General features: G+C 36.0%; 1 protein-coding gene across 4 annotated transcripts in view; it reads left to right on the forward strand.

The window, feature by feature from the left end:
• LOC122833988 (cadherin-22-like) overlaps positions 1-25,454 on the forward strand; it is a 162,019-nt gene that overhangs the window by 55,871 nt on the left and 80,694 nt on the right. For all 4 annotated transcript variants that reach the window (XM_044122020.1, XM_044122022.1, XM_044122019.1 and 1 more), the window contains one exon: positions 21,570-22,663. In XM_044122020.1, coding sequence (XP_043977955.1) covers positions 22,433-22,663 — 231 coding nt within the window. In that variant the 5' untranslated portion in view covers positions 21,570-22,432. The remainder of the gene's footprint in view (positions 1-21,569; positions 22,664-25,454) is intronic.

A 25,454-nucleotide genomic window follows, 5' to 3' on the forward strand; every position in this document is an offset into this window, starting at 1 on the left:
GAAAGCTGACACGGATGCACTCTGTAATTGTCTTCTCCTTGATGTGGTATTGAGGCATAGTCTATACTTTTTCTGTGTTCTCTTAATAAGTGTTTGCAAACATGAATTCTTAATCTAGCTTTTAGTTTCATTCCATCAATGCATTTGCCATTGCTTCATTGTGTGCTTCATTTTGGGGTTTTTCCAGCTTAAAACAGGGGTGTCAAACTCCAGTCCTCAAGGGCTGATGTCCTGCAGTTTTTAGATGCGCCACAGGTACTAAACACTGGAATGAAATGGCTTAATTATCTCCTCCTTGTGTAGATCAGTTCTCCAGAGCCTTGGTAATCATCTAATTATTCTGTTCAGATGTGGTGCAGCAGAGGCACATCTAGAAGTTTCAGGACAGTGGCCCTCCAGGACTGGAGTTTGACACCTGTGGTGTAAAATATAATGTACAGTTACTACAGCAGATAAAACATCCATCCATCCATTTTCTGTACACCCTTGTCCCTAATGGTGTTGGGAGGGCTGCTGGTGCCTATCTCCAGCGATTATTTCAGGCGAGATACACCTTGGACAGGTCGCCAGTCCGTCGCAGGGCAACACAGAGACAGACATGACAAACAACCATGCACACACTCAGGGAAAACCCAGAGTACCTACACATGCACAGGGATAACATGCAAAAAGACTCTGGGTTGGAAATTGAACACTGGACCTTCTTGCTGCAAGGCAACAGTTCTACCAAATGTGCCACTGTGTAGCTCGAGCAGATGAAATAGATGAAAGTATAATTAGTTTCCCTCCCTCTATTAAGTAAGAGTAAACTTTTCCTTTGCATAATGTCAAATTCATTGATATATAGACAATGAATTTGTTGTTACTAAGCCACATTTACTCAAATACTGTGAATTAATGAGAACTTTACAAAGCCATGACATTAACATCTGAATGTTCTCAATTTGTTTAAATGCAAAGTGATACTTGCGTACTTACTTATTTTGAACAAAAAAAGCAATTATTTTTTTTTTAAATAAATCTCTTTTTCTGGCATTTAGCAAATAGCAATAGCAATATTATAATTCCAACTAAAGTAAAACAGGCAACTGTAAACCTACCATTTAAGCTGTCTGCTGTAAACATTGACAATTTGCTGCATTCAAGTAATTTTCTAAATCAGTCTAAAGCCATCCCTAGGCCACTGAGTTCAAACAGTTCAGGTAAAATTATCATCTTCAAAATGTCAACAACATCCCCAGTAAAGGCTTATTTTTAGTCCTCTGGTTATTGTGGCTACATAATGTAGAGAATCCTCCACTCTATGCTAAGGGGTGTGCTCAATTGCCTTTACACAGTATTGGGAATTTCACTGTCATCTGTAACGCTGCTGGAGGTTTTGCAAAACTGTTTGGGAATTTGTTATTACTAAGTTGGCCCCAGGAACTACATTTTCACACAATTCTCTTACAATGCTGGGTGCCCATTAGCTACAGCTTCATTTCATGCCTCAGACACATAAACTCATATAAAAGTAAGTGTACTGTAAACAGGAAAAGCAGTGCAATAGGTCAACTGGGCCCTGGAGGTTTTTTAACTGTTGGCATTTATGTTGTGTCTACATATAGAAACTCAAATAAAATTCCACTAAAGGTAAGGGAATTTCAATACAGTTTTATTATGTTTTGTGGATTTACATTTCTAAAATATTAACGATTTTTATGAAAACAATGGCTTGTGTAATTTATACACATTAGCACATAAAAACAAGCACAGAGTAGTGGGGTTGGGAGTATATTGTTAGAGGATTCTGTGGATATTAAATTTCAACATACATAAACGCAAAGTCTCCTCACATTGTGTATTCTTCTGATAAATGTTTGTAAACAATGTTAATGCACCACCAACATTCATCTGGACATTCATCTTGCCCTTTTAGCTTGTGTTAATGTAGGTCTATTCACTTATTGTGATCAATACTAATCTTGTTCCAGTGTTGATTCTGTGTAGATTCCTCGCACTGTTTGATGTATTTTATAAAGGTCACCAATTTCCACCTAAGATAACGTTATTTTGTTTAATTAGCATATTGTTTTTAGAGTTGTGTGTTTACAACAATAACTGGATGGGATAGTCCAGAATAAACAATCTTGTTTGCAGTTGGTTAATCAAAGCAATGAACCATTTTGCAGCAGATTAATATAATCAGCAGGGAATTATTATTTGGCATTGTAATCCTCATTCTGACAAGGTCTTTGTTTGGATGACTAATTCTTCAGCAAGTGTCAAATTTGACCTTTAGTTTGCACATTAATTACCCAAACATTCACATCCCAATTTAGCCATTATTTTTGCTGATTTCTGAGGATTTTAGAGTGCAAATTCCATTGCACTCTAAGACCGCACTTTGTTATTTATAAATATCCTATTAATTTAAAGTGCAATAGTCCTTTGTTCTCTAACAATAAATCATTTTAGCTCTTAATGTTGTTGTAAAGTTGTCTATTTTTATTTTCCACATTTTTTGTTCAGTCTTAGACTTTTGATTTAAAAAAAATAAATTCTGAGACCAATCCATTTTTGATATGCTGTGACAAATAGTATTTGCATTCATGGCCATAATCTAAGAATCTAATTCTGTTGAATTTAAACCTCACACTTTCACTAAAGCCACAACTGTCCCCTTTGTATATCACCTCTGGTCCCATGCCGGGATTTTGATTTACTTCTGATGGACATTGTTCTTTTTATGACAGTAATAATAACATCAGTGCCATCTAAATGGTTGTGATCATAATGCTGAGAGCTCACAGAGAGTTGATGGTCGTGTGGCATCCTCATCAGGGAGTGTGTGAGCTGATTTCAAAGGTGTGATTTACCTCACAGTGGAGTGTGGGACAATGCAGCTTATGTGAGCAGCTGTCATTTTTCCACTCAACTCCACCTACTGGATTGTATATAGTTTAGTATTAATAGTGCTTCCTTTAGGAAGGAAAACAAAAACCATTTGTTGTTCAGAAATGTTTTTCCCTTCCCATTTTTTAAACAACCATGTTTTTTTTTTTATCTGTTGTCTATTCTGTGTTACCATTTGTGCCATTTGGGACATGTACTTTAATGCCAGTTTGAATTAGACAAAGAAGGAAAGTTGAACGCAACTGTTCTTGATAACATCTTGATTAATATTGATCAATTCGCCAGCAAATGCGATTACTTTACCCAGCTGCAAATTGAAACCTAACACTCATCCACTCTTCTCCTCTCTCCTTGGGATGCATCCTGCAGCATTGTGCCAATTTTAATGCAAAAGCTGGCCTTTTCTGCCACCAGATGAACACAATGAATAGATTGATTAGGCAATATTGTAATGGGGATAGGATAATGAGCCTGCCAATCATGTTATCTTCAGAAAGAAAAATATGTCCAGGCAATGAAATTGGTGTTTTGGGATGAGTCAAATAATATCACCATAGCACATATTCTAAATGGAAGGACATATCTTTTAAACAATACTTTTAAGATGTCTCTGTAGGTTTACAAAATACCAACAGTGAGTAACATTTAATAGGATGCATTTTTATCTAATGATTAGAAAAGACCTTAACAAAGGATTTTAAACTCAATCTGTATGGCTCTTGCTTATCATCTTAAGTTTACCCAACTAGTTAGAAAGGTGTGTGATGAAAACCAATAAATCTCTGTCATTGAACTAAATTGAAATAAATGAAATTGTTTGAAAATTAATTTGGAATAATTAAAAAGGAGGACAAATATTTTGACACAATTTCTGGACTGGAATTGCAACACATTATTCCATTTAGTTTGTTAATATTTGATCGGCAGATTTAAGAATAACATTTGTAAAGATCACAAAGCCATACTCCTACCCATTCTTGAAAAGTACTTAACATCTTATGTTCTATTGCTGTTTGTTACTATGGTTAAGATTATTTGAAAAATAGAAATAGGTATATTGAAAATATAAATATGTTCTACTATTTATACTATTTACAGTCATTGCTTACTATTGCTTACTATTGCTTACTATACTAAGCAATGACATTTAAGAAGATGCTTTTCCTTGTTCATTAACATTTTCAGAAATTTTTAACAGAGATTCTGAATATTTTAAGAGTTAATTAGCAAACAAATAATAAATAATCTACATATATTTCAAAAATCAGTTTTAGTGTGCAATTCCAACTTCAGGTTCTATGATTTAGATTAACTATATATAGAAACGAGCAATTAGCAATTGTGAGGTAGAAAAGTATGTTCAACATTAAATTATTTTAAATTAACCTTCCATGTTACTACATTACAGTAACATGAAAAATGTAGCAATTTTTTTTCCAAAGTCTCTAAACCTAAACCTAAAACACATACAAAATAAACTCTCCCTGGCATTCCATCTCTATTGCTGCTGGGCTTTGAGAGAAAATTCTCTTGTATCTGGCACTAGAGCAATTTGTTTTATTTGTGTTTCGGCCCAATAAAGTGTCAACTCTTGTTCTCACAAACTCATAAGACATTTTCAGCAGAAATAAAAGGAGGCAATGTAAAGATCTTTGCCAGAAGAGTATAGTTATGACTGTGATCTATGATTTTGTTCAATAACTTTTGCTCTTTTTGTCTTTTGGGACAACATGGAAGTCTCTACCTCTGTGTCACAAAACTTGTCCCTATATATTTCTTTTGAGGGCAGTTACAAACTGGTAGCATGCAGCCAAAAATATCTAGTGGACTTCAGAAAAGCTATTACAACATCTAGGACACTCTAAAAGCTGGCTTTCCCAGATAATGGTTCTAGCATCGGTTTGCCTGTGTGTGTCCACGTATGCTGCAGAGAGACATCGAAACACTATGGCTTTCAGTCTGTGTGTGTAACTTTGAAGAAATGAATGTTCAGCCAGCTATTGATTTTGGAAAAGGCTCTCACTGAGATGATGAGGAGGTGTGTCCTGTGAAGTGGCTATTATGTGAAATCAGTTGCTGTCGGCTGATTTCTGCACACTCTATATTCATTGCTTCCAGCTCTCTGAAATAGCCGAGGCTGCATCTTCTTAACATGGACTCAACTTAATTCAGGTTTAATGAACACCCAATTGACTGAGGATGGCTTGCAGGTGGAGCTTGAACTATGATTTTTCAAAAGATATTCTTTAATAGTATATTTTTTTCCCAGTAATTTTCAAGATTTCAAATACAATAAGTATAAGGTGGTTGAAGAAGTTTTTTTTTGTTTGTTTGTTTTTTATGGTCTATACTTGATGATAAACAGTAATGATGTTCTTGTTATTATTTATTATCTAGTTTCATAGATTCTTCTCTAATCTATTCTAGTCTATTCTATATAATTTAATAAATAGATAATTGAGATGAATGCTTGGGGCTATCTACAGCAGTTATCCTCTTACACCCTAAGCGAGCCGAGGTCACATGGCAGCTGGACCCACCGGTGGGTCCGTCGGGTTCTAGAGGTTAATAGATGTATGTCATCAGACTTTCTATGGTAATTATCATCTTTTCTTCTCATGATACTACCAAATGGAAGAATGCAAATATCAAGAAATTTGGGACTCAAAATTTACCCTTGTCGTTTTATTTTGCGTAAATCCTAAAAATTTATACATTATTACCAGTGTTTAAAAAGTTTTATTTATTTATTTTTTGGTCTTTGAGATATAACATTCCCAGAAATCCCAGACTGTCCAAGTCTATCCTGTAGCATGTTTTTGGTTAACAGTTGATTAAAAGTACTTAGTTGTATCAGATCATATTGTCTTGTGCACATCCTTTTTGTTTTAAATGTGTAAGTATGCTTGTGCAAATTATGAAAAGTGGTTTAGTTAAACTGTGATAAGTGGTGAACAAGGTTCATGAACTCCACTGAAAAGAAGTTCTCAGTGACATTGTCCTAGGTAAATGAAGGTTAAATTAGAAAATAATATTTAAATTTTTTTTTTTGTCTATTGCCTGATATTGTTTTAGAAAAATAGGAATGCCATGTTTGGTTAATTGGTACATTTTAACTGTCTACATAGTCCATCAATGCTTCCTTATTCATTTCTAACAGTTTATTTTTAACTGCTTGGTAACAGACACTGAAAAAAAAAATGGAGACACATTGACATATGATCACAACTATGAGTCATTTAGAATGCCTAAGTTAACTAAAATGTATATGTTTCAGAGTTAAAGCCAGAGTAAACAGAGATAACCATAACCATTTATGGGGAACATGCAAATGTCAACCATAGGGGCCTAACTAGGGTAGAATCCAGACTCTCGTGCCAACAACTGCTCTAATGTGTAGCTGTAAGGAACAAAGTTTAAGGAACTACTTTACCCATGTAACTTCGGTCAACATTGACCTTTGAAAGCCAACTGATGAGGATTCAAACAGCCTGTGTTCCGGCTGTTGACATTTGACATGAAATTCCTTCTAATTCTTGAGCAGCTACATAATAATTACTGCAGTTATACAACCTGTCCTCAGGCTTGGAGGTTTGACCTTTCTGCAAATAACATGTTCATCTCCCTTAATGCAAAAGCAGGCATGTCATTTCCTATTGTGCCTCCAAACACAGCAACTAAGATGTCATCTTGCATCAACTTGCATATACTTGCACTACTCTGAGGGCATGTGCTGTGTGACAGATTAGTTTTGTTGGTTTTTAATCTCTAAAGAGGTTATCTTAACTGGCAACATCAGAGAGAATAACAGGGCTAATCAATATAGCTTGCTAGCAGTTCTTAGATGTTTATGTTTGGTTCCAACTTTTGCTTTGTACCTCCCGGAGTTTTGAAAGAGATTGATTCAAAAAACTCTTTGCACAACAACTTTAATAACACAAACACATAAACACTCTTCCATTAGAGTTGTGAAGGGTAAGAAGAAACACAGATTCAGGTTCGATCCCCTCTGACCACAGTCTGGCCTAATGGGAATCGTATGGTTGAGTGCACCACACAGCACACAGAATGTATGGCCACCTAGTGAGAGTTTTCCACCCACAAAAATGAAACATGCTGGGAAGAAAACTGTGGCTATGTTGCTGTTCAACACACAGCGAAAGTATTCAGCTCTGGATTTTCTTCACTCTTCACAAAGCCCAACTGTTAAGAATTACTTTTAATAATCTTTTTTTCTGTAATATATAGTGACTATTTTAAATTAAAAACCTAAATTCTGGTGCAAATTATTGGATTTGTGTTTTGCTGGAGTTTAATATAAAAGGAAAAGAGGTTGTGCAACGTTAAATAGAGAAAGTCCCTGAAATTGTAGTTTGAGTGCATTATGTTCAGCAACAGTCCAAAAATTACAATTTAATGTTGTTTAGATTATTTCTAAAACATGTTGAAACATATGGTAGTATGCATATTATTATCACATCGCTTTCTAAAATCTAGTGCAACCAAGTACTTTGACAAACAACATAATATTCAGATTTTTAGTTCTACAATAATGTTGAAACATGGATAGTTTTCTTTCCCTCTACAGGTATGAGCTATACTTGATGGGTTTGGCACTTAAAATAAGAACACATGTTGAAGTTTATAACATTACCATGAAAGAAAATATGCAAGAACTCAAGAGATATGATAACTGGATATTATTTCTCTACTGTTCTGCAGTATCTTAGCTTTTTTGGATTGGTATTGTGATAAATATGCCATAATATGCTACCCCTTAATGACTATTCTTCTGAAGATGCTTTAGTATTTGAGGTTGCATGTAACATAATTGTAAACAAAGCTGCTGGGGCCTGATCAAATTGAGGTCCAAAGTAGATAAAATACCAACACATATTTAGAGAAATATACAGAATATGAAAAGAGTAAATGATAAGCAAAGCGTAACGCAAGATGATGATATTATGATATAACTCTAGGGAAATAGTAGTTTTTTATTAAAAGCAAACAAGCAAAATGCCAGGTAAAAACACAATAAAACAAAAGGGTTTTGTTTCTTCTTATTTGTCAAAACATAATTTCCATGGCACAGCATAATTAGGTGTCTTGTTTTTCTTTCCTCAATATTTTTTGTTCAGAAGCATAAATTAATGATTTATGTAATCTACATCAACCTCACTTCCAGCCTCTGGCCTTGGAGTGCAATCATGCACTGCTGCTGCATGATGCATCCAGCCTCCTTTCATTAAAAAAGGATGCAAACAGCCCCGACACATTTCTTCTGATGGACTCAAATCTAGTTGGTACTGTGGCAGTCCATCTGACCCGCTTGGCTTTGTATTAGCATTAGACGGAAGCCGCTCTGAAAGGCACGAGTGGTCTCTTGTTATCTTCAGAGGGTCCCACATATTCAGCCTGGAGCTAAGGGCAGAGGCAGAGCAGTGCCTTGACAGACAGCACCGCTCCTCCACCATTCTCTGCCCATGACCACTGACAGCTGTCAGCTACCTCGGCCGTCACCTGTTTTCAGCTGACATAGGCATGCACATCTGTGTAAGTAAAAAAAGAAAAGAAAAAAAAAACACACATAAAGTCACAGAGGAGCAAGTCAGTTCAGGCTCTTAGCCTAGTCAATCCCTGGTTTTATGTGGTTCACTCTTATGCTTCCTCTCTCACTAGTTTTTCTCCCTCTCCAAAGGCCGGGGATACTGAGTGTCAGCCACCCGTGAGATGAGCGATTTAGTAATTGTGCACTTGGCAGTCCAGGCATTTGGGTCTCTGCAGTACTAGTGGAGATCGTGTCATATATGGGCTGAGAAACAAGTCAGCAGGGAGAGAAGGGAGAATAAAACGATAGACAAGATAAGCCAAAGAAAGGGAAGTCTGAAAAATAAATCTATGGAAATGATTGGAGACAGAGATTACTTAAAAAAAGAGTGTGGGTGCAGCCCCATCTTGGTATGGAGGTGGAAGCTTTTCAGTTTTGAAGACTAACAGCAGTATTGGTTTTAGATGGTGGGGGATCAGGGGTGAAGAGAAGGAGAATAGAAAAAAAGAAATGAAGGAAGAGATGGGGGTGGAAAAGCAGCAATTAGTGTAATTAGAAAACAAGCTTTAGCAAGCCACTGACAATACGTCACCTCTCATTACAAACCCTAAGCAAACAGAGCACTCTAATTCAAGGCAGCACCCATTCTCCAGACAGTTCCTCGTGTCAATGCAGATTTTGTTCTCTAAAGTCATGCTTGGCTACATACCATCAACTTGCCAATACAACACACAGTTTAAGATTCAAAATAAAGATTCCAGTTGTGAATAGAGAGAAAAAAGAGAGATAGTGAGACCTGAACAGGAGCAAAATCTAGGTAGCACGCCACTGATGGAGAATATAATGTCTGGAGGACGAGAAGAGCCTAGTTCAAATCCTTGGTAAACTAAAAAGGGTCTGATTAATTCACAAGAGGTAAATGAGTTGGATGTTTGCATAGTGGAGGTTTGACTAGAGAAAATAATGTTTGGACAAGTATAACATGACTGCTGCGTTATTCTCTTCAGCGATGGGAGGATGACATTTGAAGACTATGAGTTTTGGCTTATATAAAATATGTATTTTCTGTATAAAACACTACATCAGTATAATGCATATTATGAGTTTAGGCTTAGAAAATACCTGTTTTCTTGATAAGTTACAGTATGTCACTACAAAACTGAAAGGTTTCTAACATCAATAATTAATATTCTAGTGAATCTTATTGAAGATGGCTGTGTGCAGTAAATAATTTTTAAATGCTTGCTTGACCTTCATGTCTCATTTACGTCGTTGAATGTTTACACTGTTTCTAGAGTTGTTTTCATGGCAACCTAACTGCTTTTGTGCTGAAGGTCTTTTTTTTTGGGACTTCATCACTGCAACATCAGCAATTTATAGAAACTGACATGTTTTCTCTTGCACAGCTTGTATGTTTATTAGTCTTTTCAGATGAGTGTTACATGACAGGGGTACAATGAGCAATATGATTATAACAAATCATACTGCAAATGACAAAAATCGGCCATTTAATAAGCATGGTTGAGGAGCTGGACTCTGGTGTTGGGTTCACATGACTAAGCAGACTCTTTGGACTCCTTGTGGGCCCAGCTTTGATGGCAGCTTTCATCCATCCGATGGCAGATTCTGGCAGGAAAGATAGAATCATGTATGGCTCGCGATCTACAGTCCAAGTGTGTTACAGTGTCTGTGTAATGCGTTTGTGTATGTATATGTATGTTGCAGAGGACGATTTTAAGCAAATGCAATATCACTCATTGTACAAATCAATCTGAGGCACAGATAGACTGCTACGAATGAGTGGGCTCAGGGGAGCCATGTGTTAACCACCAGTTATTAAATGCCAAATCTAAACTTCTCTTCTCACATAGCAAAATTTTTTATTAATATTTATTCAACTTTTCTTTATATTTGTCTCCATAGCATCTGAACAGATATTCTGTTGTTAGATAACAAAGCTGTTATGTTCCCTAATGACAGGTTCAGCCTGGGTTGTCACTTATTCTTTTGTGGGGGTGGAAAGAAATTTACTTGAATTTGAGCGTAGTATCAGCAGTACATGTTGTGAAGCTGAAAGTAATGACTGTGCTTTAAATACAGTGGCAATGAACTAAAGAAGGCAACAGTACATCCATGACATGCAAAAAATTAGTTTTCTATACAATTACAAACAAAAAGAAAGAATTGTGTAAAAGTTAAACAAACACACATGAGTATTGCAGAAAAAATTGGGAAATGTTTATTAAAAAAGAGCTGAGCACACAATGAGTAAAAATAAAGGGTAGTTAGTCAACAAAAAAGGTGACATTCAGATCTAATTTTGTAAACATGCGGAAGAAAAATGGGTCTGTAAATAAATTGACTTGCAAAAAGCTGACACATTTAGAAGAGGCACCAGATGAAATGAAAGGTGACATCATTGGTAGTGACATAGTTATTCTTATTTTTCATGATTATACAGCAATCACTCAGAAAAGTGAAGTGGTAGTCCTTGCAGTCACTCACTTCACACACTGTGACAGTCACAAAACTAGCTCCATATAGTATTAATCTCTTATATGTATACCACTAATATAAGAGCAGAAATTGCTGTGTTTTGAGTCTGACTGTAAATGGGCATCATGAAAAGGTATAAAGCTGTGTTATATCATGTCATATATGAGTTTGTGTTCTAGATCATTGCGGACAGTTATGCATATGCATATATGCTGAGAAGAGAGGCTCATTCTTGTTTATGTTGTGCCGAGCGACACTGGGTATAATGTTAGCAGCATGATGTGTGGAGTTGTAAGATATGTCTTCAGGTCATCTGAAACAGTTACCTTGAACATTTTTTTTTTTTTTTTTTTTTATAGAGTAAGTCGGCTTATGTTTGGAATGTCAGTTTCTAGTTTGAGTAGATAATTCTAAATACTAAGGTAAGCGAGATTGTCCATTACTTTACCCAGTTCAGGATATGTTGATTAATTCAGAAGGTGGAACACATTTTCTGTGCATTTGTAGGGATTTGGCCTTGTTAGAAAATGTATTTCCAAGAGTTTACATATGTCCATGCATTCATGTTTTGTATTCCTCTTAGAATTCTAGGAAGAAAAGAATGCCATTCATACAAGAAGCTCTTTAAGCTGCCTACAATCCAAACTAAGATCTGTGAAAAATTCAGACTATAAATTGTAGCAAGATTTCTGCATAAAAAAGAAAAAAATCATCAAGACCCTCCTTCTGGCTCTGATTGGTTGTTGACAGCATTAAGACCCTGCTCCTGGCTCTGATTGGTTGTTTCTAGCCCAACTGGGTATTTCTACAGATGACTGTAGGACCACAGGGAGGAGGCAGATGATTTGATTTTTTCACAGATTATTTGTCTTACACTATACTATCAGGACACAGTGACAGTTTTAGCAAATATGTAGAAAACATATTGTTTATAAAAGTTACATATGGCAACTTTAACAATTAGAACTGCACCCATGGTCTATAACAAATCATTCGCTGTGAAATGGATGCCATTAGTGGCACATAATTCAGACATGTTGAGTTTCTATGTTGTGTGAATGCTGCTGATGGTTTATGGTGAACATAGGTCACTAGGATGGACTGTTCTTTGTTCTAGAGACCAAATAATTTGTTCTAGATTTTATATCTGTAAAATGGTTCCTTCTAAATTGATGCCTTCATGTCATTCTTGAACAGCAAATGATTCTCCATTTCACATCCCTCATGAAAACTAAACTTGCAAGGGTCTACCTTGCCTCTTGCCCAAAGACTGCTAGAAATAGACACCAGTCCCTCGATGATCCCGCAAGCATAAGCAAGTATAGACGATGGATGAATGGCCAAATATGCTAGGAAAATATTCAAGCTGTCATAAGATATTTTCACATGACTGTACGAATATACAGCATATCTTCTTGCATTGCATGAAATTTGTGTTTACCATTTTGAAAAATTAAAAGCATAATAGATGTATCCGGGAAACATAAATTTAACAAAGCATGGCTAAATGTAAAGGAATCAAAACGTAATCACTTTTCTCACCCAGGTTATTTCTTTGGCCAAATTTAGAATTTTAATGCCAAAATCAATCCGCATTGTAAAAGTGTGAAGTTCCCTTAAGTAAGACTCACAAATTACACACAAAGTATGGCCATTATGTTCACCTGCTAATACTAGATATTAGCAGGTGAACATAATGGGACAAGAATATATAGATACATATCTTTAGCACTCAAGAGCCAACAAAATTGAAGTCAATTGTTTGATTCTAAACAGCTTCATTTAAATGGCTCAAAAGACATCCTTTTTAAAGTTACTACATTTTCTGGGACTCTAGCACTTAACATCATGTTATTTCTGATTTTTTTTCTTATAGGCATAAAGTCTTTGAAAGTACAGTTCAAACAGTAAATCCTGCACTTCTTTGCATCGGAAGAAAGACATGGTTTGTTACAGTCACATGGATTCTTTTGTCTAAAGAAAAACGCACGCTACAGAGATTTCTGGCCCTCTTCCTGATCTTTTCTTTCAGTACATTTAGCAATCTGATGAGCAGTATTTAGCTCCCTGCTTTGCAAGCTTCTGTCACAGCCACAAAGTCTCTGTTTTGCAGTTACTGGCACTGCCTAAAATGAAACAAGTTTGATCTGATGTCGTTACAAGTCACTGGGAAACAGTACATATCACTACTAAGACTTATTTTTTACACTGAGTTGAAAGGTGTATACTAAAAATACAAACAACATAGAAGTCAGCTGTTTTTTTGCTAAGTGATCCACAGAGCTCATACACGTACTTCACACAACTCTCTGAACTTGCATCTTATCTATGTGGTCGGAGAAAGCATGGCAAACAGGACAGAGGGTTAATGGCAGAGCAGTGAAGCAAAGATGCCAAGTTTATTCGAGTGAAGAAAAAATGAAAGAAGACTGGAGACAAAATCAAATAATTCACTGCTCAGTTAGTTGTTTTGTCAGTCGTGTTCTTAATCATCTCAGTAGGTGCACTTTCTTGTTAGCCACTGTTGTAGACGCATGTAACTAAAAGCAACAAGCTAGCAATGTTTTTTTTGTGTGTGTGTGGTGGTGCGCGTGTGTGTGTGTTAGTAAGATTTGGCCATATTTAGTTTGTTTCCTGTTGTTCATTAGAGTTTTATTATTAAGTTAATTGCTTCTGATTAATTTTCTTATTAATTACTGTTCATTTGTTAATTCTCTTAAGTTTGTTTTAGGATTTTTTCCTTTTTTGTTTGTAGATACTTTTGTGTCTTGTCCAGCTGCATGAGTATGATTTGTGTTTCTTGGTCACCAATCTCAGTTTCCCTGTTTATTCTCTTCTAAAATGTGCTAAGCAATCCCATGACTAGACTCACCAGGTTCCCATTTCATCAATCAAATCTCCTTTATATTAAAGTTCCTGGATTTCTACTGTTTCCTGCTAATTTCTTCGGTTATGTAGACCGTACCTCATGCTCTGGTCTTATCATGTTTTTGTAAGTTTTTTTTTGTTGTTGTTTTTTTTGGATTTAATTGCTTCACTGCAGTGCGGTTTCCGTTCTCCTGCTTACGCTTTGGCCTGGCCCCTTCACTCATCAAGGCAGGAATGTTTTTAGACAAAACTCACATAATCACATTACACTACACACAGACACACACACCCCCACACACACACGCACACACACACGCCCACACACAAAAACTTTTTCGTTTTTTCAGTCTGAAGCCATTTCCACATGGGCTGCACAGTGGCGCAGTTGGTAGAGCTGTTGCCTTGCAGCAAGAAGGTCCTGGGTTCGATTCCCGGCCGGGGATCTTTCTGCATGGAGTTTGCATGTTCTCCCTGTGCATGCGTGGGTTCTCTCCGGGTTCTCCGGCTTCCTCCCACAGTCCAAAAACATGACTGTCAGGTTAATTGGTTTCTCTAAATTCTCCCTAGGTGTGAGTGTGTGTTTGCATGGTTGTTTGTCTTGTATGTCTTTGTGTTGCCCTGCAACAGACTGGCGACCTGTCCAGGGTGTACCCCGCCTCTCGCCCGGGACGCAGCTGGAGATAGGCACCAGCAACCCTCCCGACCCCATTTAGGGAAGAAGGGTGTAAAGAAAATGGATGGATGAAGCCATTTCCACATGCATTCTTGCTTTGCAGAAAATTTCCAGTGTGCCGCTTGTACTCTTTTTTTTTCTGCAGCAGTTGTCAACAATACAACCTCACGACAGTGTTGCATCCACCCTTTTGGCCCTGGTTGCTACCTTTTTATCCTTTCCATGAATTGCAGCACATATTCATGTCTTGTGTAAAACAATAGATACAAAGTAGCTTGTTCAAGTTATGCCATCAGCAATATGGCCTGTTTATTGGTTCTTTTTGTAATTGCTGGCTATTTATACAAGCTTAAATTTGGGTGCAAAATTCAAGTTCTGCTTTGCTGAAAATCAAAATTAATTTATAATCCCCAAGGGAGAATTTTTTTTGCAGTCAGCAAAAAGAACAAATGCAAAGAAACAAATACCTGTTTATCTACCTTCACCTTCAATAAAAACGTTCAAGATACAAACACATTACACAACATGATTGCGTGTCTGTGACTGTGTGCATGTGTGAACGCATTTATGAGAGAGTGTGTCAGAGACAGAGAGGGCTGTCTGCTGGTCATTGGCTCTATGCCTATCAGTTTGCAGTGATCAGTCTTGCTTGGCTGTCGTCTGTCCGCTGCCAGCTGTCAAAGGGCTTGCTCAGGGCATGCCCACTGATGAGAGGCTGCAGCCATGCTCTAGGATCCATCCAGCACTCTAATAGGTCATGAATGGCTGCACAGGGCTTGCCAATAGCCTTGGACTGGAGAATGACTCGAAGAGGGGCAGGAAAGAGATAGAGGAAAGAGACAAATTTAGTAAAATAAATACATAATCTAGAATTTTTGTAAAAACAAAATAAACATTTACCTTGCATCTATCTAACTCGTATTTACATGTGAGAATGTATTTTTATACAACTTCCCAAAGTACTTTGAAGAACTGCATCTTTCACATTTTGGTTCTACAAGAGATTTGCAAACAGGTGAAGAGAGATAGTTTTTTGTAAATGGATCTTAGCAAAACTCAATAGTGAGGTCTCTGAACCAAAAATCAAGTCTTGCTTAAGATTCTTAGTTGGATTTAGGTATGGGTCCTAATTAGGCTATTGCAAGATATTGTAGCTCTGGCTGTCTGTTAGGTTTTATTTTCTTGCTAATGATGACTTCAACAGACATTCTTCCAGGACTTTCACAACATTTGTAGAAATGTAAAATCTATGGACACTTTTGCAAGGTACTTTACCCAAACCTATGGATGCTTAAGTTCATGGATCATTAAATAGGTAGGTAGTTAAAGGAGTGCAAGCTTTGTTTTTATCCACTAAATTTTTATAATTTATAATCTATAACTTTAGCTAAAAGGTAAGGTGATTAATTTCATAGAAATTAATAAATTCAAAGTGACACAATTATGTAATCTACTGTAAGGGAACAGCAGAGGTTTATATAAGTAATATTGAGGTAGTTATATTCTCCTAATGCTGTATGTTCCTGGAGGCACTGAGGAATAAACAGTATGCTTTTATTTCTTTGAAGTTATCACTCCATATTTCTACCAGAGTTAATTGGAAACTTAAAAAAAAGCACTTTGGATCAGTATGTCAAGCTTGGAAGTTTAGATGAGTTTTCTTTATTACTTTTTTCAGCGAGTGTCATTCATTATGCCAGGAGGGAGTCATTTCTTTTTATCTGACTAAATGCATATGGATTCTAAGCCTTTATTTGAACTTATGTACATCAGTTGACTCCAATGACGCATCTAGCTGAAATTGCATTTTTTTTAAAGCTGTCTATTCTGACTTGCCATTAATTGCTAAGACATGGGTGCAGAATTTTTCAAATTTTTGTTTAGTATTATTTTTCAACACTTCTCCAAAATAGAACCTTGCTAAAGATCCTCAATATACCACACAAGTTTAGACAGCAAAAAAAAAAAAAAAATGTTGTCATAAATTTTCATTTAAAGTTTATTATATTTGCACATGTTATTTCAGTATAATTTCCCAAATAATTAAACATTTCGCCAAATGACAATAGATTCTTCCTGATGTGCACTTTTCATTTTATTGGGTTTTACTTTGTTTCTGTACATTCAAACTGTATTCCACAATGTTGTTGCTGAGGGTTAGTGGTCAGGAAACATGCTCCTCGTTAACTACCCATTGTTTCTGAGAACATGATGGAGGAGCAGGACACTGGTGGAATAATTTTCTAACCCGAGGGTTTTTCACTTCTTTTGCTGGAGGCAATACAGCAGGTAGATGCCCTGTGATCGAATGTCCCCTGTTCAACAAACACCCACAGTGTTGACTGAAAGCATTTGTGAGTCATGAAACTTCCAAATGTGAGAGCTTACTTTTTTCTTACCATCACAGCCAATGTTGCTGAGCTCAATTCAGTGGAGAATGATAATAATTTATCTTGTCTACAAGAACACCACAAGGATTTGGGTTGATGATATGCCTGAAAAACTTAATATGATATAAGCACTTCATATCAGTCAATGTTGATCTTCGACAATACTGATTGTTAGTAATAAAATATCTGAAATGCTGCCAAGCTAATGGCATGTCTATTCCTGTTATAACCACAGTTTTCACTTTTTTATTATTTTAAGGAGTTATGAGGCACAGTGGCAAAACCTGAATCTCCTGCTGCACAAGTCAATCAGCAGTTTATTGCTAGGTAACCAAAGAGCAAGTTAGTTGATGCCACCAACCTTGCTTAGCTGGCCAAGCAGTTGAAGAGTTAAAGTCTTTCCTTATTCTACATCTCCAGAACAAGAATACTGTGCAGTTCTGGATTGGATTGCAGTAAATATTCTATATGTTAAATATTGAATAATAAACTTTCAAATTGGAAGAGAAGCTTGATGATGAGCATATCTTTAACAATAGCCAAATTCCTCCTCTTAATGGAAGTCACATATGATGGTGACAAGACCCTGTTATTTTCTCAGGGGTCTCTGACCATTGCACAGTTGTTGTGACACAGTTCAAAAAGAAGTATTTATTTTGTGTTTTCAGTTTTATTATTCAGATTTTTACATAATCTAAACACAACTGCAGGGTAATGAACTAAATGTAGATATGCCATTGAGACTTTAATATTTAAATAGTAAAAGTTATAAAAGTAATTTTAGTTCACAAGATTTTTTGTTGAACCTTACCGTAATTTCTACAAAACGAAAATTGGATCAAAATCCACCTACATGTTAGCATATTTTGAACAGCTGTTGGTGAATGACAAATGGAAGTGAGGTGAGTAATCTTTTAGCATAAGATTAAACTCAAAAAGCGTGTGTTGAATATTAAAGGAGAATCTAAGAGCTTTTCAAATCAATTTCTGTTCAATGTCCATTTCCCCTTTAAATCTTGCATTAGAAGCTTTTTTCCCCAAAGATCATGGGTGCATAAGCAAAGGAGGGAAAATCTTTGGGATTATGGTTGTCCTGCATCAGATTATCAGGAAATCCTCCATAGGGTGAAGCTTTCCACCCTGTTGTACTTTGTCTTAATCTCTAAGTTATAATCTTAAAATCCTTAACACAAAATTTTTAAACAAGGCCTGTTTACATGTGAAATATCCTGGGCTTGCGATGTATTAGATCATACAATCCAGTGTTTCTACAGGGCTGATAAATTCACAAAATTTATTTTATAAAAATACCTAAATGGCTATTGTGACAAGAGCCTGTTATTTTAAGGAGTTCAGTATAGAATTCAGAAAGATGGTTTACTTTCTATGGCCCTATCAGAATCTGTTGAAATATCAGTTGTAATCCACTTACTTTTATTTTACCTGCAAAATGCAGCAAAAAATCTTTGTCTAATCCTTTTGTTAATTTTAAAATTTTTACTGAAACAACAATTCTGTCACTGTAATTTAAATTCTTGTTGTAGGATGCAAGCATTACACACAACTCTAAGAGTAACAACTGTGCTGCAGTGAAGAGTTAAGACGTCTGAGCTGCTTAGGTTTCTTCTGAATTGTTTGCTCTGGAGACTGGACAGCCTTAGAGCAGTTAGTTTCCAATACCACGGACATTGCCTTGACCAACAGTCTGAGGAGGAATTATTTCCGGAAGCTCCAAGCTTACTAGCAGGGCAGAGGGAGAGTGAGATTAGAAGTGCCTACAGAAATACAATAGGTTAAACCACCTGCAGGCCCAAGGAGCCTTTCTTCAGTCTCTGTTGCAATATTCCTTTCTTTGGATTGTAAGACCTCAGACATTTTAAATGTTATTGTTTCTTCTCCTTTTTTGTCATTAGACTTTTGTCTTTGAACCTTTCAGAGACTATTAATCACAGTATCACACAACAGAACAGTCTGTTTCATTTTCTTGTTTCTCATGAAACTCTTCTTTTTTTGCTTCTTTTTGTTCTTGTTATTACTTTCTCCTTTAGATGCCTATCTTTTGAATCATATCTATAATGGGTCAACTTTACATTTATGTCTATAGTCTGTACATGTTTAACATCAACAAAGTATATCACACCCCTTTGTTCCCTGCTGTGTTTATCTGAACTATTAGGGAGATGTTGCCTCAATGGATGGAATTCATTGATTAATACTTTTATCCAATTAGTGTTCTCTCTTCCATTTAATCATCTGGCTGAGGTCAAAGCTGCAGTCAGATTAAAGACAGACAGACGCTTTTGGTTCTGTGTGTGATGAAAGCTGACCTCTTGGTTTGTCTTTGCAATTCTCCCAGCAGGGCTCTCCTGCTCAACCCTTAAATTTAGAATTACCATTGAATATATCATTCAACAAAACACTGCTTACCCTAGAAAATCATAAGCTCACCACGACTTGTTAGGTTTGGAGGTTTAGGAACATTGAAGTAAGAGAAAAACAGAAAAAATAAGTTATATGTTTTTATGATTCTGATTATACATAAAAAAAAGTTTAAGTGAACCAAAATTAAGGTGCATAGCAATAATTTAAAATATAACAGTGACCCAACTAAAAAAGTAAAACTCATAATTTATATAAATCTGTTACACATTAATTATGTATAGTAAATTGTTATTTTTATTAATTTGAATGATTATAACTTAAAGCTAAAACAAAGCAAAAACTTATTTTGTTTTGACTGTATTTTTTTTGTTGTTTGTTTTGAAATACAAATGTGCCCACACTAAAATTATGGGGAAGACATGACTGTTGTGTTGTTGACAATCGGGACTAACTACACAAGAAGGACTGGTCACGCAAGCTATGAAGGAAAGCTTAGTGGTGGGAAAACAATGGGGTAGAAATATCTACACAAGCAACAGGAATAAATTCAGCCTTGAAGGTTTTGTAAATCAATCCCATTCACGTGTTATGGGGAATGATTTACAAAAAGAAAAGTCATCATGTAACCTGCTGAGGTGAAATGTTGCGGCTTTGTCGGATTCGTCATCTGATCCATGACTTGGGATGCACAGGAGGAGGTTGTCAGAACACCATTAAGGCAGCAAAGGGAAATTTTTGGAAGTGGCTGAGGAGGAAGGATAGGAATTGGGGGGTAAATAAGACCTATGGCATCAGCAGGGGATGCCATTACACTGCCACCATAAAATGTACTGGGGTTAATCAATCAATCAGTCAATCAATCAAATTTTTTGTATTGCACATTTCGGCAACGCAGCAGTTCAAAGTGCTTTTCATCGTAAAAACAGAAGCCAAGAATTAAAGGTCCGTAACATTAAGGACTGTTCGTCCCCAGCTGATGACCCCTTTATGCCCTTAGAGCAGTTCAGGAGAGCACACATGCAATTGGCACTGGTGCAGTTACATCAGGCAGCAATGCTCAGCTGGTAGGCCACAAACCTTTATTTTATAAGTTTGGGAGATTTACAAATCACAAACTGCCACTGCACTCAGTGTGGCAAGACATCTAAGACATAATATACTACACTACATTATTTTTGTTAAGCCAGTTTGAACCAAAGAAAATATAAGTTATTGATATGGGTAAAGTAGAAATGAAAAGTATTCTCGTCAGATAATTTTTTTTTTAATTCAATTTGAAAATCAAGATCTCAGGGCCTGGAGGAAGAGTGTAGAGAAAGCTAAACCCAAATTAACAAGTTTACGTAAACTCTAATTTAATTTTCTAAAATGTCTTGGCACATGCACAAACTGCCAATAATTTCTGCAACTGGTTTTTAGACTATGATTTTACTGTACATGATTGATCAGCACACCTGCCTGACCTGAACACCACAGAAACCAAATAAGGCATTGCTAAGAGGAATATGAATGACACCAGCAACCTGGGTTTTCTTCACACATCAGCAGTGCCACAGGCTGCTAATATTCATGTTGGTTTTTCTGTAAAAAATTATGCCTAAATAGGCATAAAAATAAATGTCTAAATCGGGGACTGTCAACTCCAGGCCTCAAGTGCTGGTGTCCTGCATGTTTTAGATGTGTCTGTGCTTCAACACACCTGGGTCAAATAATCAGGTCACTAGCAGGACTCTGGAGAACTGAGGAGGTAATTTAACCATCTGATTGAGGTGTGTTGAACCAGGGACACATCTAAAACCTGCAGGGTTCTATCCCTCAATGCTTGGATTTGTGGAACCCTGGTCTAGATTGTCCAGAATCTTAGCAGTCAGAGTGCTGTATGAGCACTTCACACTTACAAGATGTGAAAGGCAGTTTTTACCAAGAAGTTAACTGTAGAATGCTTATTGTTTGTTTCATGATTGGTGACTGTATGATGTTTTTTATGATGTAAAGCCCTTTGAAGTGGCTTGTTGTGGAAATGTGCTATATAAAAAAACTTGACTTGATTTGCCAAGAAAAGGAGGCAGTGATACTTACTGGTCAGTGTCCATAATATGATTGAAGATTGATTGATGTAGTATTTTATTTTTAATACACAAATGTCAATAAATAAAATTTACGCAATATGTATACTCTTTAAACTGCATTTTGACAATATATTGAACAAGTTTCCTTCACATTTGTCAAATGTATAAATTTTTCCGTATGCCTAAATTCAATCTAGGTGGTAGCAAATGATCCAGTTCAACAGCTTTTTGTCTTTTCTGTCTTACAGATTCCTTACCTGGCTTTGGATTACTGATAGAGCTGTCATAATGGACAAAATAATTACACAGGACCTTTAAAGGATGAGCTCTTCAAACCAGTGGATTGCTCTGAAGGTCAAAGCCATCCAAGATCAAATGTAATCACCAACAGTAAAATCAGCTGGCCTTTTCATAGTTCAAGACTTCTGCTTCTGCCAGCAAAAAACAGTTAGACTGAACTGTAAAAAAGATTTCATTTTCAGAATAAATTTCATCTGGGAACTTTCCCAGGACTCTAAACTACCAGTGTGGTACTGAATCCACTCATGGTGCCGACTGGATGTGAAATGGCTACAAGTGCTGTCGGAGGCAGGAGAGTGAAGAATGGATGGAAAGCGTCAATGTTGTTCTTCAGCAACATGCTTTTCAATGCGCCTACAACCTTTTTCTCCCATAATTTTGCAACTGATTAGTGAACAAGTCTTGTCAAATCTGTTGTTTGTGTCACCATCAAATCCTTTAAAGGTATTCCTTAATCCATTTCTTTCACTGCTACAGATTCCACTTTAAAGAAATACAAGAATCTCAGTGAGAGGGCAGGGGAGGTAGTCTGAAGAATCAAATTGACTGGCCATGTGACGATACAAACATGCTCTCACCGGGTGGTACAAACCCAATATGCTCCACGACCTGCCTTGCATTCAGCAGATAACTTCAGATTGATTTGTGATCCCATGGATTAACTTTCAAGTTCTTTCAACGAGACCTTTTGATTTTGCCCTGGTGAACTGTTTTTTTGTATATAACTACGAGTGAAAAATCTTTTGTGTCTGCAACTTTGATTTTACATGTAGACACTGGCCAATTTCTTTTTTTTCTTTTTCGCAACAACATGGTTCCCCTTTGGACAGCAGGACCGTGGCCACTATTGGCAGCTCTGGGTCTTTTGAGCAGCTGTTGTTTTAAGTGGTCTGAGGCCTCAAGGACTAGTGGCACAAACTCAGGAGGGAGTGAACAACAAGAAGAACCCTCATCTCTTGAAAGAGTAAAGAGAGGATGGGTGTGGAACCAGTTTTTCGTGGTGGAGGAGTACACGGGCACAGAGCCACTATATGTAGGAAAGGTAAGACATTTATTTCCCTTGACATAAATGTCTCAGGAAATTAATATGCCAGGCTTAGGGTTAGTTATGCTGAATAAGTGTGTCTTAGGACCTACTTAACATTAATTTAAAAATAGGAATATTTCTGCATGTTCATGTTGTCTGGGTGAGTAAACTATTAGCAAGAGGTTTTCTCAAGTCACAAAATCATACATTTGTATGTATAAATTTGTTTATACAATTCAAAATACAAAGTATTATTATTTAATACAATTTGAAATACACCTCTGAAGAAGTTCAGCATTTTTATAAGACAAAACAAGATATTTTTGAATAAATCAGACTGGATACAAATATTTTTTGTTGTTTTTGTTTGTTTTTCCAAAGTAAGAGCAGTATATGAATTCCTGACCTTTTTGACAAATCCCAATAACGTTCCCTGTATTATTTATAAAAAACGATTAAATCTCTTTCAGGAACTGTAGTTTTTCATGATATTAAATCCAAAATTAATCATACTACTTTTTACATATAAAGACTCTGGCCAGAACCTTGTATTTGTGTGTGTCTGGTACATCCATTATTATAATGCACAAACCAGTTTTGCAGAGATGGATGACAAAGCTGTTTCTTTGTAATCAAGGGTTGATCTTTTGCTTCACAAAATGATGGGATGCTGGAAAAGACTATTGTTGTGTGAATGTTGTGCAAGAAATAGTTGGCCTATCTTCAAAACTATTTGGTGATATTGGTCAGTTATCACCAATAAAGTATATTCATTAATTCATATTCTTACCTAAAATGCCACCTTAATGCAAAACGTGTTACGGCAAGCACAGACATCACAGATACCAATATCAGTGTCCACGATCCACATTTCTAAACAAGTTACATGAATGATCAGGGGTTCATAAAACTCTTTAAAGCTGAATGGATATAATAGCACTTTTCACCAGTCTGATGGTTGACTACCTTAAATAACATAAAATAAATAATAAATATCTTAGGATGCTGTCCACCCATGCCCAACCCCGGCTACATGGAAGACGATGTAATGGAATATATATATATATGTTTTTTTTGGTAATAAACCAATCTTTTTAGAAGAAACAGTTACGATTGTAGGATAAGAGGCACAACTTCTAATGTCAAAGTCTGTGATATTACGGTTTCAAACCAGCTTATTGACAAAAAAGTAAACATTTCTCTGCACAGAACTGAACTACTGAACTGCTGTTTTACAAATAAACAGAGTTAAATCTCTTGTTTAAAAGTAAAAATTTGGACTTTCAAAGTATGTCTCCCTCTAGTATATAGTATAAGACAGTGCTGCCATGCTACCAACACTGAATTGCCTGCTTTTGCTGCTTACACTAGGGGAACATGATATATTTGGTTTTAAAATCAACTTCATTTCAGAGTTAATGTCTGAGAAAGATGCTGATTGTTGAATCTAAGATGCACTTGAATTCAACAGTACTAACAACATTTAATTAAACTTGAGAAAGGCAACTCTTGTGGACATAAAATCACAAATGTAGACTGTTCATTCTAAATAATTAATTCAGCTTCCAGCAGTGAACCTGAAAGCTAAACTTATACTCTCAGGATTATGCACTCTGTATGATGCAATTAATTCTGATGAGCCTGCAATCTAGATACAAGGAAATAAATTCACCAACTAGAAAGCTTTTGCAAATGTATCTTTCCACCAGTCTCTTGTAAAAGTTTGAAAACTGTTAGATCAAAACTGAGGCAATTGTTATCACTGGGCTTTAGCAAAAAGCTTTTACTAACCATGGTGTCAGTTTGATTCTCCAAGTTCTTGCTTATCTAACATCTAAAGTGCACCATTGCTCTATGGTGTGCAATCCCAGTAAATAGGAATAGTTATTTGACAACAACTTCCCCTTCAAGTGTTTTGATAAATCACATTGTTTTAGGTTCACTAATGGTGAAGAGGACATGCTTCCCCCTACACAGTTTGCTCATTCATCACAAAGCTCACCCTGTTCAAGAAGTTTAAATTCAACTAGAAAAAAATAACTGACCTACTTGTTGTGAAATTAAGGCATTGTTCAAATTTTGATCACATTTTTTTTTTTTTATCTACAAAATTTTTGTCCTCTGATAAAAAGTTTAGCTCTTGTTTAACTCTTCATACTTCACATGAAAAGCTTTGCAAAGATAACCTGCTTGAGCAGTCTGTTATGAAACTGCATCTTAATCTGTTTTTTTACATTCTTCAAAGAACATTTCGCAGAGTTTCAAGATTTGTAACTACTCCATAGCTATTTGAAGTCAGGCGTTCCCAAAGTAAATGGTAACAAGACATAACAGGGCTCTAGACTTGTTGCACTAGCACACCTATACTGTATTTTACTACTTAGGTGCATCAGCAAAAAATATTATTGTTTATAAAGACAACATTGATTTGTAAGTGATTAATTAACAGTCTGGTAAACATAATGTTCATTTGAAGTGGAATTTTACAAGATGTAAAATTCTGAAAAAAAAGGATTAACTCCTTCAGTGAGCTGAAGATGTAACCTAAAAACAAATTAATATAAATTTATTAAATGGATAAATTAACAAAAACTAAAACTTTTGAACTAAACTGTGGCATGATGAACAAATTAAACCACTTTTTCAAATGACTTGAAAATTAGGTTTTAAAAAAGTGTATAACTATTAGGGTTTCCTATATAAAATACAATAAGTACCTTTATCTTAAAAATAATTCTGGTGCTTCAAGAAGCTGAATTCCTATTACGTTTTAATAAGTAAAACAAGCTTTACATTTTTAAAACAC

This window comes from Gambusia affinis, linkage group LG07 (genome assembly GCF_019740435.1).
Source record: "Gambusia affinis linkage group LG07, SWU_Gaff_1.0, whole genome shotgun sequence".
NCBI classification, from domain to species: Eukaryota; Metazoa; Chordata; class Actinopteri; order Cyprinodontiformes; family Poeciliidae; genus Gambusia; species Gambusia affinis.